This window comes from Dendropsophus ebraccatus, chromosome 8, assembly GCF_027789765.1.
Source record: "Dendropsophus ebraccatus isolate aDenEbr1 chromosome 8, aDenEbr1.pat, whole genome shotgun sequence".
In the NCBI taxonomy this organism is placed as follows: Eukaryota; Metazoa; Chordata; class Amphibia; order Anura; family Hylidae; genus Dendropsophus; species Dendropsophus ebraccatus.
The window spans coordinates 21,377,836-21,390,892 of record NC_091461.1 but is presented as its reverse complement, the minus strand read 5'-3'; the positions used below and the strand labels follow the sequence as shown (position 1 = coordinate 21,390,892).

At 43.2% G+C, this 13,057-nt stretch overlaps 2 protein-coding genes across 5 annotated transcripts in view; one reads left to right on the top strand and one right to left on the bottom strand.

Annotated features, from left to right (window-relative positions):
• The window catches only part of CRTAC1 (cartilage acidic protein 1), a 471,729-nt gene that overhangs the window by 249,922 nt on the left and 208,750 nt on the right, over nucleotides 1-13,057 (top strand). The window lies entirely within an intron of this gene.
• On the bottom strand, nucleotides 1,532-3,825 carry LOC138798911 (uncharacterized). The gene is made up of 4 exons (XM_069979528.1): nucleotides 3,587-3,825; nucleotides 2,602-2,743; nucleotides 2,361-2,514; nucleotides 1,532-2,279 (listed from the first exon to the last, which is right to left on the bottom strand). The coding sequence occupies exons 1-4, from the start codon at nucleotides 3,716-3,718 to the stop codon at nucleotides 1,532-1,534; spliced, it is 1,176 nt and encodes a 391-aa protein (XP_069835629.1). The 5' UTR covers nucleotides 3,719-3,825.

Sequence of the window (13,057 nt, the reverse complement as noted above, 5' to 3'; positions counted from 1 at the left end):
ACTCAGATTATACATAAATCATGTGTCCTTGTCTTTTGCCAAAAATGTATGCTTATCTGTATGAGTAATGATCTTGTTGATTACGGCTTGTTGGATGACCACCTAGGGCCCTACATTGATTGATAATTGGCTGAATGTCACCGATTATCGCTCCTTTAATAGGGATATTAATCATCTAGGCTGGAGCCTTTACAGGCCAGAGGCTTCATTCTCCCCAGCAGAATTGGTTCTGCTGGCAAGAATGAAGCCTCTTGCCTGTGATAACTACATTACTTGTGGGCACTCCAGCCTGCCACTCTGTCTCCCAGATGCCCCATCCCAGACATCTGGGAGACAGAGTGGCAGGCTGGAGTGCCCCCAGGTAATATATTATTGCCTGGAGGCTTCATTCTCCCCAGCAGAATTGGTTCTGCTGGCAAGAATGAAGCCTCTGGCCTGTGATAACTACATTACTTGTGGGCACCCCAGCCTGCCACTCTGTCTCCCAGATGCCCCATCCCAGACATCTGGGAGACAGAGTGGCAGGCTGGAGTGGCCCCAGGTAATATATTATTGCCTGGAGGCTTCATTCTCCCCAGCAGAATTGGTTCTGCTGGCAAGAATGAAGCCTCTGGCCTGTGATAACTACATTACTTGTGGGCACCCCAGCCTGCCACTCTGTCTCCCAGATGCCCCATCCCAGGCATCTGGGAGACGGAGTGGCAGGCTGGAGTGCCCCCAGGTAATATATTATTGCCTGGAGGCTTCATTCTCCCCAGCAGAATTGGTTCTGCTGGCAAGAATGAAGCCTCTGGCCTGTGATAACTACATTACTTGTGGGCACCCCAGCCTGCCACTCTGTCTCCCAGATGCCCCATCCCAGGCATCTGGGAGACGGAGTGGCAGGCTGGAGTGCCCCCAGGTAATATATTATTGCCTGGAGGCTTCATTCTCCCCAGCAGAATTGGTTCTGCTGGCAAGAATGAAGCCTCTGGCCTGTGATAACTACATTACTTGTGGGCACCCCAGCCTGCCACTCTGTCTCCCAGATGCCCCATCCCAGCCACTGGATGTCTGGGATGGGGCATCTGGGAGCTAGAGTGGCAAGCAGGAGCGCCCCCAGGTAATGTATGTAGTTATAAGAACAAAGGAATTGGAGACGACACAGTTTTTTAGTTTTTTTTTTTTTAATAAAGTAAAAAACAAAACAAACCCCAACAGCCACCTACCCACTGAAGAATAACCAAAGGCAGGCAAGCAAGTAAGCACACAAACAAGAAAACTAGGAATGGTCTGAACCTGGTTCGGACGGGGTTTGTACGAACCGAACCCTCCGCAATGATTCCCGCTGTCTGGCCGCTCCGTGCAGCGGGAGGAACACCTGGAAAACTGGGATACAGCCATAGCCATAGGCTGTATCCCAGTTTTCCAGGCGGTCCTCCCGCTGTATCCGCCTGCTGCACGGAGCGGGCAGACAGCGGAAATCCGATGCAGAGCGTTCGGGTTCAGCCGAACCCGAACCTCGGCGGGTTAGGACCATCCCTAAAGAAAACTAATGTAAGTCTTGATAAAACGAGGGACCAGAATACATGGCATCACCATGACCACTCTGAGGCAGACTGCTGGTAGGCAGATGGTACTGCTGCTGCTGGTGGTATACTGGGGGCATTGGTGGCAGTGAGACATGCGACTGCACTTCCGTTTGTGCTGCATTGTCTTTTTGTCCCGGTCTGTGGCCCGCAATGATCTTTAGTTGTTTAATAAAGTCCTCCACTGGTGGTAATTGCTCGGTCAACTCAAAAACTGTTGCCATGGCATGGCAAAGTGCCCTGAAATCCCCAGAGGCCTGGGGACGCATCCGGCGACAGCTGGATGCCATGCCCGCTCCAAAGTTGTCAAACTCATCTTTGTTATCGACCCTTTGAATCATGGCTAAGGCATGAGCTTCCACATCAAGTTCCCTATCTGTGGTTCGGGGGGTTCTTTGAGTTCGCCGAGCAATTTGGGGCAGACGGCGTGGAGGGCGAGCGGGTGTGGCAAAAGTGGTGGTGGTAGAGGGAGGTTCAGCAGCTGTGGTTGCAGTGGTGGGGGTAGAGGGAGGTTCAGCAGCTGTGGTTGCAGTGGTGGGGGTAGAGGGAGGTTCAGCAGCTGTGGTTGCAGTGGTGGGGGTGGTACTGGTGGTTGTGGAAGGGGTCTCAATGTCTATCAAACTGCGTGCTGGACCAGACTCCTCCTCTGCTGTATCCTCCAGTGTTTGCTGCTGTTCCTCCTGCTGCTGCCTGCCATAGTTTCCCTCCGTTCTTTAAAAACAAAATATATGTTAGGTCAAATAATGTAAAAAGGATTAGATATTTGGGGGGGGGGGGGGGGAAACCACTTACCTGCGCACATTTTTGCTGGTAATAAGGAAACGAAGGGAATCTGCATAGGGTATGGCCTTTTTTTTAGCTGGGGAGGATCCACTTTTCTCTTGATCTAAGAGACTCTTGGCAAAATAGTCTCTGATTGATTTCCATCGAGTTCGCACATTTTTTTCTGTGGGAAAAAAATTACAATAAGATTAATCGAACAAATAGATAAAATAAATAAATAAATAAATAAATAAATAAAAAAAAGAATTACCAATTTCCATCTGTTCATCGCGTTCTAAGTCATCAAACTCTTCAAACAGTGCCTCGGATACCTCCCTCCATAGTTTTTGCTTTATGAACCTGTCGCTGTATCCTTTGCTGCTTTTATCCCAAAGTTGTGGTCGGCTCTGCACCTGAAACCAAGAAATAATGAAAAAATAAGGCTAAAAAAAAAACAAAACTAAGATTACTTGACAGTCACAGTCAGCTTTTTGTTTGTGGGTCCCTGTGGTGCACCTGCTGGAGGTGATGCCAGGGGCCCACAAGCAAGAAATGACAGCAGATGTAATGGTACAGTGTCAGCATGCACACACACAGCATATGACCAATTGCATGAGCTTTTTGTTTGTGGGTCCCTGTGGTGCACCTGCTGGAGGTGATGCCAGGGGCCCACAAGCAAGAAATGACAGCAGATGTAATGGTACAGTGTCAGCATGCACACACACAGCATATGACCAATTGCATGAGCTTTTTGTTTGTGGGTCCCTGTGGTGCACCTGCTGGAGGTGATGCCAGGGGCCCACAAGCAAGAAATGACAGCAGATGTAATGGTACAGTGTCAGCATGCACACACACAGCATATGACCAATTGCATGAGCTTTTTGTTTGTGGGTCCCTGTGGTGCACCTGCTGGAGGTGATGCCAGGGGCCCACAAGCAAGAAATGACAGCAGATGTAATGGTACAGTGTCAGCATGCACACACACAGCATATGACCAATTGCATGAGCTTTTTGTTTGTGGGTCCCTGTGGTGCACCTGCTGGAGGTGATGCCAGGGGCCCACAAGCAAGAAATGACAGCAGATGTAATGGTACAGTGTCAGCATGCACACACACAGCATATGACCAATTGCATGAGCTTTTTGTTTGTGGGTCCCTGTGGTGCACCTGCTGGAGGTGATACCAGGGGCCCACAAGCAAGAAATGACTATGTCAGCATGCACACAGTATATAAACATACATACATACATACACTACCTCAAATATCAGTGCATCTCCATCAATCACAGAGCGGTGATGTTTTGCCATGTCTTTCTCCTCTGGCAGCTCTGAGGTGATCTGTTCTAGAAAATTCTGGTATAGTCTAGTCGTCTGCAAAGTTTGCAACATTTTGTTGTTGGCACCTCCCTCTATTTACTCGCTGAATACTCGCTGAATTTCAGCTCTGATTCAGCGCTGAATGCATGCTGATTCAGCGCGGATTCCTCGAGTATTCCGCGCTGAATTTGTCAAGAGCTGATTACGAGCTGAACACTTTCCTAACGGAATACGCAGGGATTCTGCTTACATTCTGCTTATATTCTGCGCGGAATTCAGCGTCAGTTGATTTCAGACGGAAATATTTCCTAGCGTAATCCGCCCCTTTTGCTCAGTGTGAACGTAGCCTAAAGCATTGAAAGAGATTGATCCCACTAAGGCCTTCAGATCTCAGATCTTTGCAGAGTTTTTGTCTGACAGTATCTGGTTTTACTCCATAGAAAAGTGTCGTACTGTAAATACATCTCAGGCAAGAGGTAAATGCTCAATGCTCAGTTCCATTTCTTTCTTTTTTCTTTTACGTTGCTCCTATTTTGTTAATGTTTTATAAATATTTTTTTTTTAACTGTAAAATATTTCAAAAGCACCGAAGATTAAAAAAATATATATATAAATATATATAAAATGCAGGGGAAAAAAAGAATGTTTCCAGCTGGTTAAAAAAAAAAAAAAAAAAAATCTAATAACAAGGTCGAACATTTCACAGAGTTGTATCAAATAGTCTATTACAGCAGGGGGAAAAAAAATGAGAAAAAAAGTTTTGTCCAAAACCGTATGCTCCTAGAGATAGTTGATAGCTAGCATTGATCTTGGTCAGTTTATGTGACAATGAATAGAGAAGATTTCATTACGGCAGCGCAGGCCGATTCTTCCCCACCGAGAGAATGCAGGTTGTTTCATGATTCCCATAGATATAAAACACCAAAAAGTTCATAAAAAAGAAAATCAAAAGGAACAACAACAAAAAACTACTTAAAAAAAAGTCATCTTTTATTATCACATTTTGTAAACTGCTAAATACTATAATTACACCTTTGAACCAGCATAAAGAGTCAATCCATTGCCAAGGTCTGTGAATACTGAAAGGGTCACAACGGGTTGAGATAAAGAGTTTCGGTAAAGCTGTACGTTGGATTTATTAGAAATACTGCAGTGCAGAGATTAAGAGGACGATATAGATGTTCGCTGAGCACAAATTTAACAATTTATCTCTGCTGCCAGGGCTACCGAGGCTGAATAAATTGCTTATATCGGATAAGTGCAAGCTCCGGAGTCTAGTTTTTGTACATTTTTTATTTTATATTACGTTATAGTAATGCAACATGTATTAAATAGTACTCAAAAACATCAAAGGAATGAATATTGATAAAATGTTTGTAATGAATATGTGTTTATGTGTATAGCAGTTTTGGGAAGACTTTCCAACCTGTTCGGCAACGTTTTACGAACCCAAACGCTGGTCATTTGACTCCTGGGGGCTGGAGAAGATAGATGCTGCCCTAGGGCTGCCAGGAAAACATGGATATAGCCACATGTTTTCTAGAACTCCCTAGGCCTGCATCCAGACACCAGGAGTCAAATGCTGAGACTTTAAGTTTGGAGACCGTTGGCGAACCTGAACAATCCGGCAAGTCCATTCAACACTGTGTATAGACATGAATGTATATGCAGGATATGTTGAATAGGCATTGCTAACTGATCATTATGGATATGGTGCAAAGGTTTAGGGTTCAGGTCTATAGGGCCTGTTCACTGTTTTTTTTTTTTTTTTCCTGAAGTTCTAAACTGCATGTAAGGATTGGCTGTGAAATAATTTCCTTCTATAACCAACATACCTATTGTCTAGGAAATATTTCCATCTTTTTTGGAAAGAGTTCTTTACAGTAAGAATAGTAAAACTTTGGAATGCCTGACCACAAGAAGTCATGGAAGTCATGGGGTGATATTAGATGGGGTGGTATTACTTGGACAGACTGCTGTCCAGTGCCAGCACCAATCTAATAGATTGGCACTCCTTTAAGGAGCAGATTATATGGCTTCATTATCACACAGACTGGGCTGCTCCAATGATCGCTGGATCCCTCGTGTTATCATTTGTCAACCCCACATCCCCAATTACATGGGAAGATATGTGGCCAATGATCAAGAATTTTTTAACCTGCCAAAACGATCACTTGGCCTATTACACAAGGCCTGTTCAATCAATGACCACCCAGGAAGCATTCATGGCCCCATAGAGAATGAATGGCTTGCTGGCCACACAGGCACAGTGAGTACTCCTTCCAGTGACGTGACGTCCCCATTCTCGGGATCAGTGGGGTGATTGCTTCACTGGGGGCAAGAAGAATTTTTTTTTCTCTGTGACACATTTGTCTACAGTAAGTAAGAGGTCTTTTTTTATCTTTTGTCTCATATTGTCATTTGTGGATAATTTTTTTTGTTTTGTTTTTGTTTTTAATTTATTTTTATTGAAAAGTAGCCCATATGGACTTAAAAGGGTAATTTACCTGCCATTCTGATAGTGTCCATTCTCTCCATCCCCAATTTTCTATTCTCCAAATCAACTCCAGGAAGTGGTTTCTCAGCAGTGCAGTGACCCACCTCATTGGTTTAAAGTGTCACTGTTGTTATAACTTTCAAAATCTAAAACAACAGTAGATAGGAAATAAAGCAAAGTTTCAATATACATTCATTATTTTTTGTTGTTATCATGCTGCAAAACAAAGCTATACTTACCAGAAATCCAGGTCCAGTCTCCTGAAGGCAGAGTTTTAGACTCGTGTTGGTTGAAAAAAACAGACTAAACACAGGAATTCTGGACAGTACAGAGAGTCACGGCTCAATGTGTCCAACAATCCCATGACTGCCTTCTCTCTGTGAGCGCTCAGATGGTCTGGGATACACTGGACTTCCTGTTTCCTGACTGTTTGAGAAAAAAAGAGTCAGAACACAGGAAGTGCCGTGTTTTCCATGTTAACTAAAAAATAATAATGAATGTAAATTGCAAACTTGCTTTGTATCATATCTACTGTTGATTTAGATTTTGAAAGTTATAACGATAGTGACACATTAAAGATTTAACCATTTTCGTGTCCAAAAGCAGAAGGTAGTGGCCAATTGGAATGGCAGCAGTGGGGCGTTGCAGCAGATGATTTCCTACTACTTATACTATTGTGTCTAACTTCTTATTTTAGCCCAAGGCACAATACACACTGCACAATATGGTTTGGGGATTTATTGATACCAGATCTTGCATGTGGTGCAACTAAGATCATACTGATCGTCATACAGGTTTGGAAGCAAGAAAGGTTACAAGGAGCTATTGACATGCAGTAAACTTCATAAACGTTGCCGGACACCAATAAACTATTCCCTGATGAGAACAGTTCAGATCATATAAGGGTAGTGTTTGAAAAAGTTACAAAAATTGGTGGAAGTTTTTGTTTTAGAAAAGAGAAAATGAGATATAGAAGTTTGGGTCGGAAAAAGAAGTACAAACCATCTTCCATTGTATAAGTGTCTGGGTAAGTAAATTCCTGGAGCAGATTTCGTGGTGGGCCAATCATGCTCACATCTGGTACTAAGCTCCACGGTAATGAAGTTATTAGAGGAATTAATTGATTACATATGGTATGTTCGCTTTCCTGCTCAGTTTCATTACTTTTAGAATGACAATCTTATTTTTTAAGTCAGTGAATGCTTAATAGTTTACGTTGCTCCAAACTCATACACTGAGCAAAGTCCAGGAGCAAAATGTAAAATGCCCAGACCATACCTTTAAATAGTAAAACTAATCATTTAATAGAGAGTAAAAATTATATCTTTTTAACCCTGGTTGGTGAAAAGCATGAACAGACACCAAATTGAGGGCAAGGGCTTAAAGTGACTCTGTACCCACAATGTCTGTGCCCTAGGTCTGCCCCCCCCCCCTCCTCTCTGTCCCCCCTCCTCATCATTAGGAATGCCCCATGGCAGGATTTCTCGTAATCACTACTTGTCTGAACACTGCACATGAGCCTAAACGACCCAGCACCTGTACAGTGTTCAGACAAGTGATGATTAGGAAAAATCCTGCCCAGGGACATTCCTAATGGTGAAGAGGGTGACCCAACTGGTTAACATGGCTGACAGTGCCCTGAGATAGCTACATCTTGTGCCAGAAACAGAGACTCTTGGCTAAACTAACAAGCTGAAGACTGTAGACAGTTTACTGAGAACTAAATACCTGTAATTTTTGTGATATATACACTCACCAGCCACTTTATTAGGTACACCTGTCCAACTGCACGTTACCACTTAATTTCTAATCAGCCAATCACATGGCAGTGTATTTAGGCATGTAGACATGGTCAAGACAATCTCCTGCGGTTCAAACCGAGCATCAGTATGGGGAAGAAAGGTGATTTGAGGGCCTTTGAACGTGGCATGGTTGTTGGTGCCAGAAGGGCTGGTCTGAGTATTTCAGAAACTGCTGATCTACTGGGATTTTCATGCACAACCATCTCTAGGGTTTACAGAGAATGGTCCGAAAAAGAAAAAACATCCAGTGAGCGGCAGTTCTGTGGGTGGAAATGCCTTGTTGATGCCAGAGGTCAGAGGAGAATGGGCAGACTGGTTCGAGCTGATAGAAAGGCAACAGTGACTCAAATAGCCAACCGTTACAACCAAGGTAGGCAGAAGAGCATCTCTGAACGCACAGTACGTCCAACTTTGAGGCAGATGGGCTACAGCAGCAGAAGACCACCCGTTACTAGCATGGTGTACCTAATAAAGTGGCCGGTGAGTGTAGGACGGTGTGTCCCAGGGACCAAAAATGAGAACTGGAATGAGTAAGCAAGGAACGCTCATTTAAGTGATTTACAAGTCTTTATATGATATGTGATAGAAACAAATGTTTAGTAGGGCTCTGACCTTCTCTCGTGCAGACGGTGTTGTTACATCTCTAATTAAAATGATCATGTTTTATTCAGATCTATACATTTGCATTTCACAACAGTAAAATGAGAAATTTTCTAGGCTTTGGCCGATCAAGCTGCTAAAAGTGACTGGCAAGTCAAAATATACGCCATTTAGTTATATGGATCCATTTGCCGAGCGCTTTGTGTTTTGACGACTGTCGCCTGACTGTTAATTAAGTGGTGAGACGATGGAGAAGTAGTTAGTGATTACTTGAAGGTGGACGGTGAATAAGATTGTATATGCTTCAATGGTGTGTAAAAATGATTTTTAAGATTGAAAAGGATTGTGAATGTGGTAAACCACCTGGCACAGACCACGAGCAAAACACTACTTTGTGATATAGATTTCTTCTATTCTGATGGGGCTGTAGCAGGTCCACTGAAGTGTAGGGAGCAGGGGCATAGCTAGGACTTATGGGGCCCCATAGCAATAAACTCAATGGGGCCCCTTGATTCCTGTATGACCCCCAACCCATACTCCCATGACCTGGGGGTGCCCGGTTCTGCCAGATCCCTAGTATATGACTGACGTCACTGGTGTGCCAGGGAGCCGGGAGAACGGAATGCCGAGGGGCGGCGCAGGGTCATATGAGTATTGGGGGGGGGGCACAAAGATAGTAGCAGAGACAGTGGGTGCTGTGAGCCGTAGCTACCATGGAGAAAGACCAGTCTTGCTAGAGGGCCTGTTGCACGGGCCCCGTAGCAGTTGCATGGTCTGCCTCTATGGTGGCTACGCCACTGGTAGGGAGTAGTGTAAGTGGTGCAGGAGGAATAATAACCACAACATAAGATAACATAAATGGGCAGATTGTAGGAATAGATTTTCTAATTTTGGGAAACAGTCCCCGGAAGCCAGAGTAAGGATATACCCTAAAATTAAGCTGGTGTCATGGATGGGGGGCCCAAGTTTCCCTAAGGAGTATCCAAAGCATGCACTGGTTTGCTCCCAGTGCATTCTTCTGACTTTTGTAGTGTAACCAAGGAACTACAATGCCCAACTGCAGGATGTAAGCAAGTGGTTTTAGCCACTTTCACCCCTTTGATGACCAGAATTCTGGAACAGGTCCTGGAGTGCAGTGAGGCACAATGTTTAACTTCTTGCTAACCTTGTGATTTTCCTGACCATCAGCAACCTATATAAGTGAATACAAGTATATGAAGACCCCTATGAATTGGTATTTGATGGGTGAGGTCCAGTGCAACCCCACGTCTCTGTCTACAAGGAATTGAACTCTAAGTTAGCTGTCACTACTCTAGACTCCAGACTAAACTCCTCCTCTCACAGACACGATATCCTCTTCTCCCCTAAAGAGGGGATTGGTTGACTGAGCAAGGACCTCTCACTTGCCACGACTGGTGGACAGCCAATCAGCGGATCCCGCCCCAGTCACTGCCTGCCTGAGCTGGGTTGTGGCATCGGAGCCCGTGGGGGTCCCAGAGTGGACATCCAGCACTGAAGAGGCGCGGGGAGAGGTGAGTTGGTGTAGTTTTTCTTAGTTTCCCCTGTTCCCATATACATTGGCCATATATTAATCAATAAGTGACTTTATCCAGTGGCTCACAGGTCATGTCTTCTTTGATTGTAGTCACTCACTTTTCTTTTTCATCTTGTAGTTGTCCCCCTGTAGGTATTCCCCCATGTAGGCATTCCCCTGTAGATAATCCTGCACTAAGCATCCCCCTGCAGGTAGTCCATGCATTCATATTGCAGGATTATCTACATGGGGATGCCTACATGGGGGGCTTGTAGGCATTCCATCTGCAACATGCACCCCCCCTGTTGGTAATGCTGCAATATGCAACCCCCAAATGTAGGCATCACCCTATGTAATTTAATAAAATAAAATATCCATACTCACCAGTATTTTGGTGCTACAGTCCTCCGGCATTTCCTCTCCCTTCTGTGTGGGCACATGTGTGACATTACTCAGGCGTCGGAGCACTGGGGAAGGGAGCAGCTTCCACTTGCAGTCACAAGAATGATTGGCAGAACGGGGAGCCAATGGCTCCTCATCTTCTCAGTGACATCCACGCATCTAACTACAGTATATGTGTTCCTGAGCACACAGAGTTAAAGAGTCTGGCGCAGCACCTGTGGTGTTGATGCTGGCCATGCTACCCCCGTCTTGACAGCAGGGGGCACCGCCTCAGGCCTCAGTGATGAAGTGCCCATCTATCTCCCTTCCTTTTTTCTCTCCTTCTTCTCCTCACCACTCCTCATCTTTCTCCTCTGCCTCACTCTTCTTTCTCTGTTCGCTCCTTCTCTTGATCTTTTATATTACACAACATGAAAACATTGTAGAGGCATAAAACAGAGAAATCAAGAAGGTAATTCTATTTATGGAGGAATTTCTATCTTTGTTCTCTCCCTGATGTTTACACCTGAGCAGCATTGATGAAGTTATCAGTGGGGAGGAATCTGGCAGCATCTTTATTACTCTACAAGACATTATTATTAACATTTATTCTGCACATCAGCCGGCTACAGAGCAGAGACATTGTGAGAGAGGAATGGAGGCAGAGACAGCCACTATGTATTACTAGTCCAGTCATGTCTACTATCTATCTATCTATCTATCTATCTATCTATCTATCTCCTATCTATCTATCTATCTATCTATCTATCTATCTATCTATCTATCTATCTATCTATCTCTATTATCAATCTATCTATTAGTGATGAGCGAACATGTTCGTAAATGTTTGTATGTTCGTACAAATATGCCTCTAATTGTTCGTGTTTGTGTTCGATGATCGGAATGGTTATAACAGTCATTTGTGAACATATTCGAACCTATGAACTTTTATCTCGCAATGTACGCAACTGCGTAAGTTTCCTCCCACCAATTTGAAAGGGCCAATGAAGGTGTGGGGAAGGAAGAGCACATCAGGTAATGTAGTAGCCATGCTCACTACTGGCATTATTGTGATTGGTTGTACGATCGGTGTCATTACGTATGTAACGCACATGCTATAAAAACGTGACGCTGAGGTGAATTTTCTCCCAGTCTTTCCTGCTTCTTGTGCCGTTCAGTAGGGAGAGTTAAAGGAGCAGGGACAGCATCTGAATATAGTTAGGCAGCAATATTCACAGTGGTAGTAAGTCAGTGTAGGGAGGGAGAGCTGACCGATTAGAGCTTCATTCCTTTTTACGGCTAATTCATATATATATATATATATATATATATATATATATATATATATATTTTTTTTTTTTTAATCTTTCTGTCTGGCTCTGCTGTGTGCCAGTGATTGCAGACACAGTAGTATATAAGTCATTGCATATATACGGACAGGCGAATAAACAATGCGCTAATGCTACACACCTTGTAATTGCTCTGTTATTACGTATTTTGTCCTTTTCACCTGATAATCTGTAGCCATGTGCGTAACTCTCTAGAGCGAAACATACGCTTCTACTGTACGTTTATTATTTATTCGTGAATGTTCAACAAACACGTACACAAACCAATCACATTTTTTTAATGTTCATGTTTGGGATCTGGACCGAACATCGGGATATTCGCTCATCACTATCTATCTATCTATCTATCTCCTATCTATCTATCTATCTATCTATCTATCTATCTATCTATCTATCTAACTCCTATCTATCTATCTATCTATCTATCTCCTATCTATCTATCTATCTATCTATCTATCTATCTATCTATCTATCTATCTATATATCTATCTCCTATCTATCTATCTATCTATCACCTATCTATCTATCTCCTATCTATCTATCTATCTATCTATCTATCTATCTATCTATCTATCTATCTATCTATCTCCTATCTGTCTGTATCTATCTATCTATCTATCTCCTATCTATCTATCTATCTATCTATCTATCTATCTATCTATCCATCCATCTATCTATCTATCTATCTATCTATCTATCTATCTATCTATCTATCTATCTATCTATCTATCTATCTCCTATCTATCTATCTCCTATCTATCTATCTATCTATCTATCTATCTATTATCCTTCTTTCTAAGGATTACAATCATCATTATCTACCTAGAAGCTGAATGTAATATAAATGGTTGTGTTATGTGAACCAGTCCTCTCCTGTAACGTCTATCTGAGCCTGGAGCTTTTTTCTTTCCTCGCCGCTCACCTACATACAGTGAAATCCTGAAAGAATTAATGCGAATGAAATAACAGCCCTCAGCACTTTTGATGTGTATGTACGGAAAACTTTCCAGAACTTTAATAACGCTTAAAACTCCACATTTCATCGCTCCTGCTGGTTATAACGCAGCATTGTTGAAGTAATCATAAATGCAATGTCCTGAATAACAATATTATGGAATTATACATCCTACCCACACTGCTAGGAAACCTGTATTGACGTGGAATGTGGTGTAAAAATGCAAATTTTTTTATGTTCATGGGTAGGGATGAGCGAACTTTTGAAAAGTTTGGTTCGGTTCGATCCGGCGA

Bases quoted from the DNA above. Each gene is read 5' to 3' on its own strand.
- LOC138798911 (XM_069979528.1), bottom strand. From the start codon at position 3,718: ATGTTGCAAACTTTGCAGACGACTAGACTATACCAGAATTTTCTAGAA. The intron at 2,515-2,601 runs GTAATTCTTTTT...TTTTTCCCACAG, and splicing joins CGATGAACAGATGGAAATTG to AAAAAAATGTGCGAACTCGA. The intron at 2,280-2,360 runs GTAAGTGGTTTC...TTGTTTTTAAAG, and splicing joins ACCAGCAAAAATGTGCGCAG to AACGGAGGGAAACTATGGCA.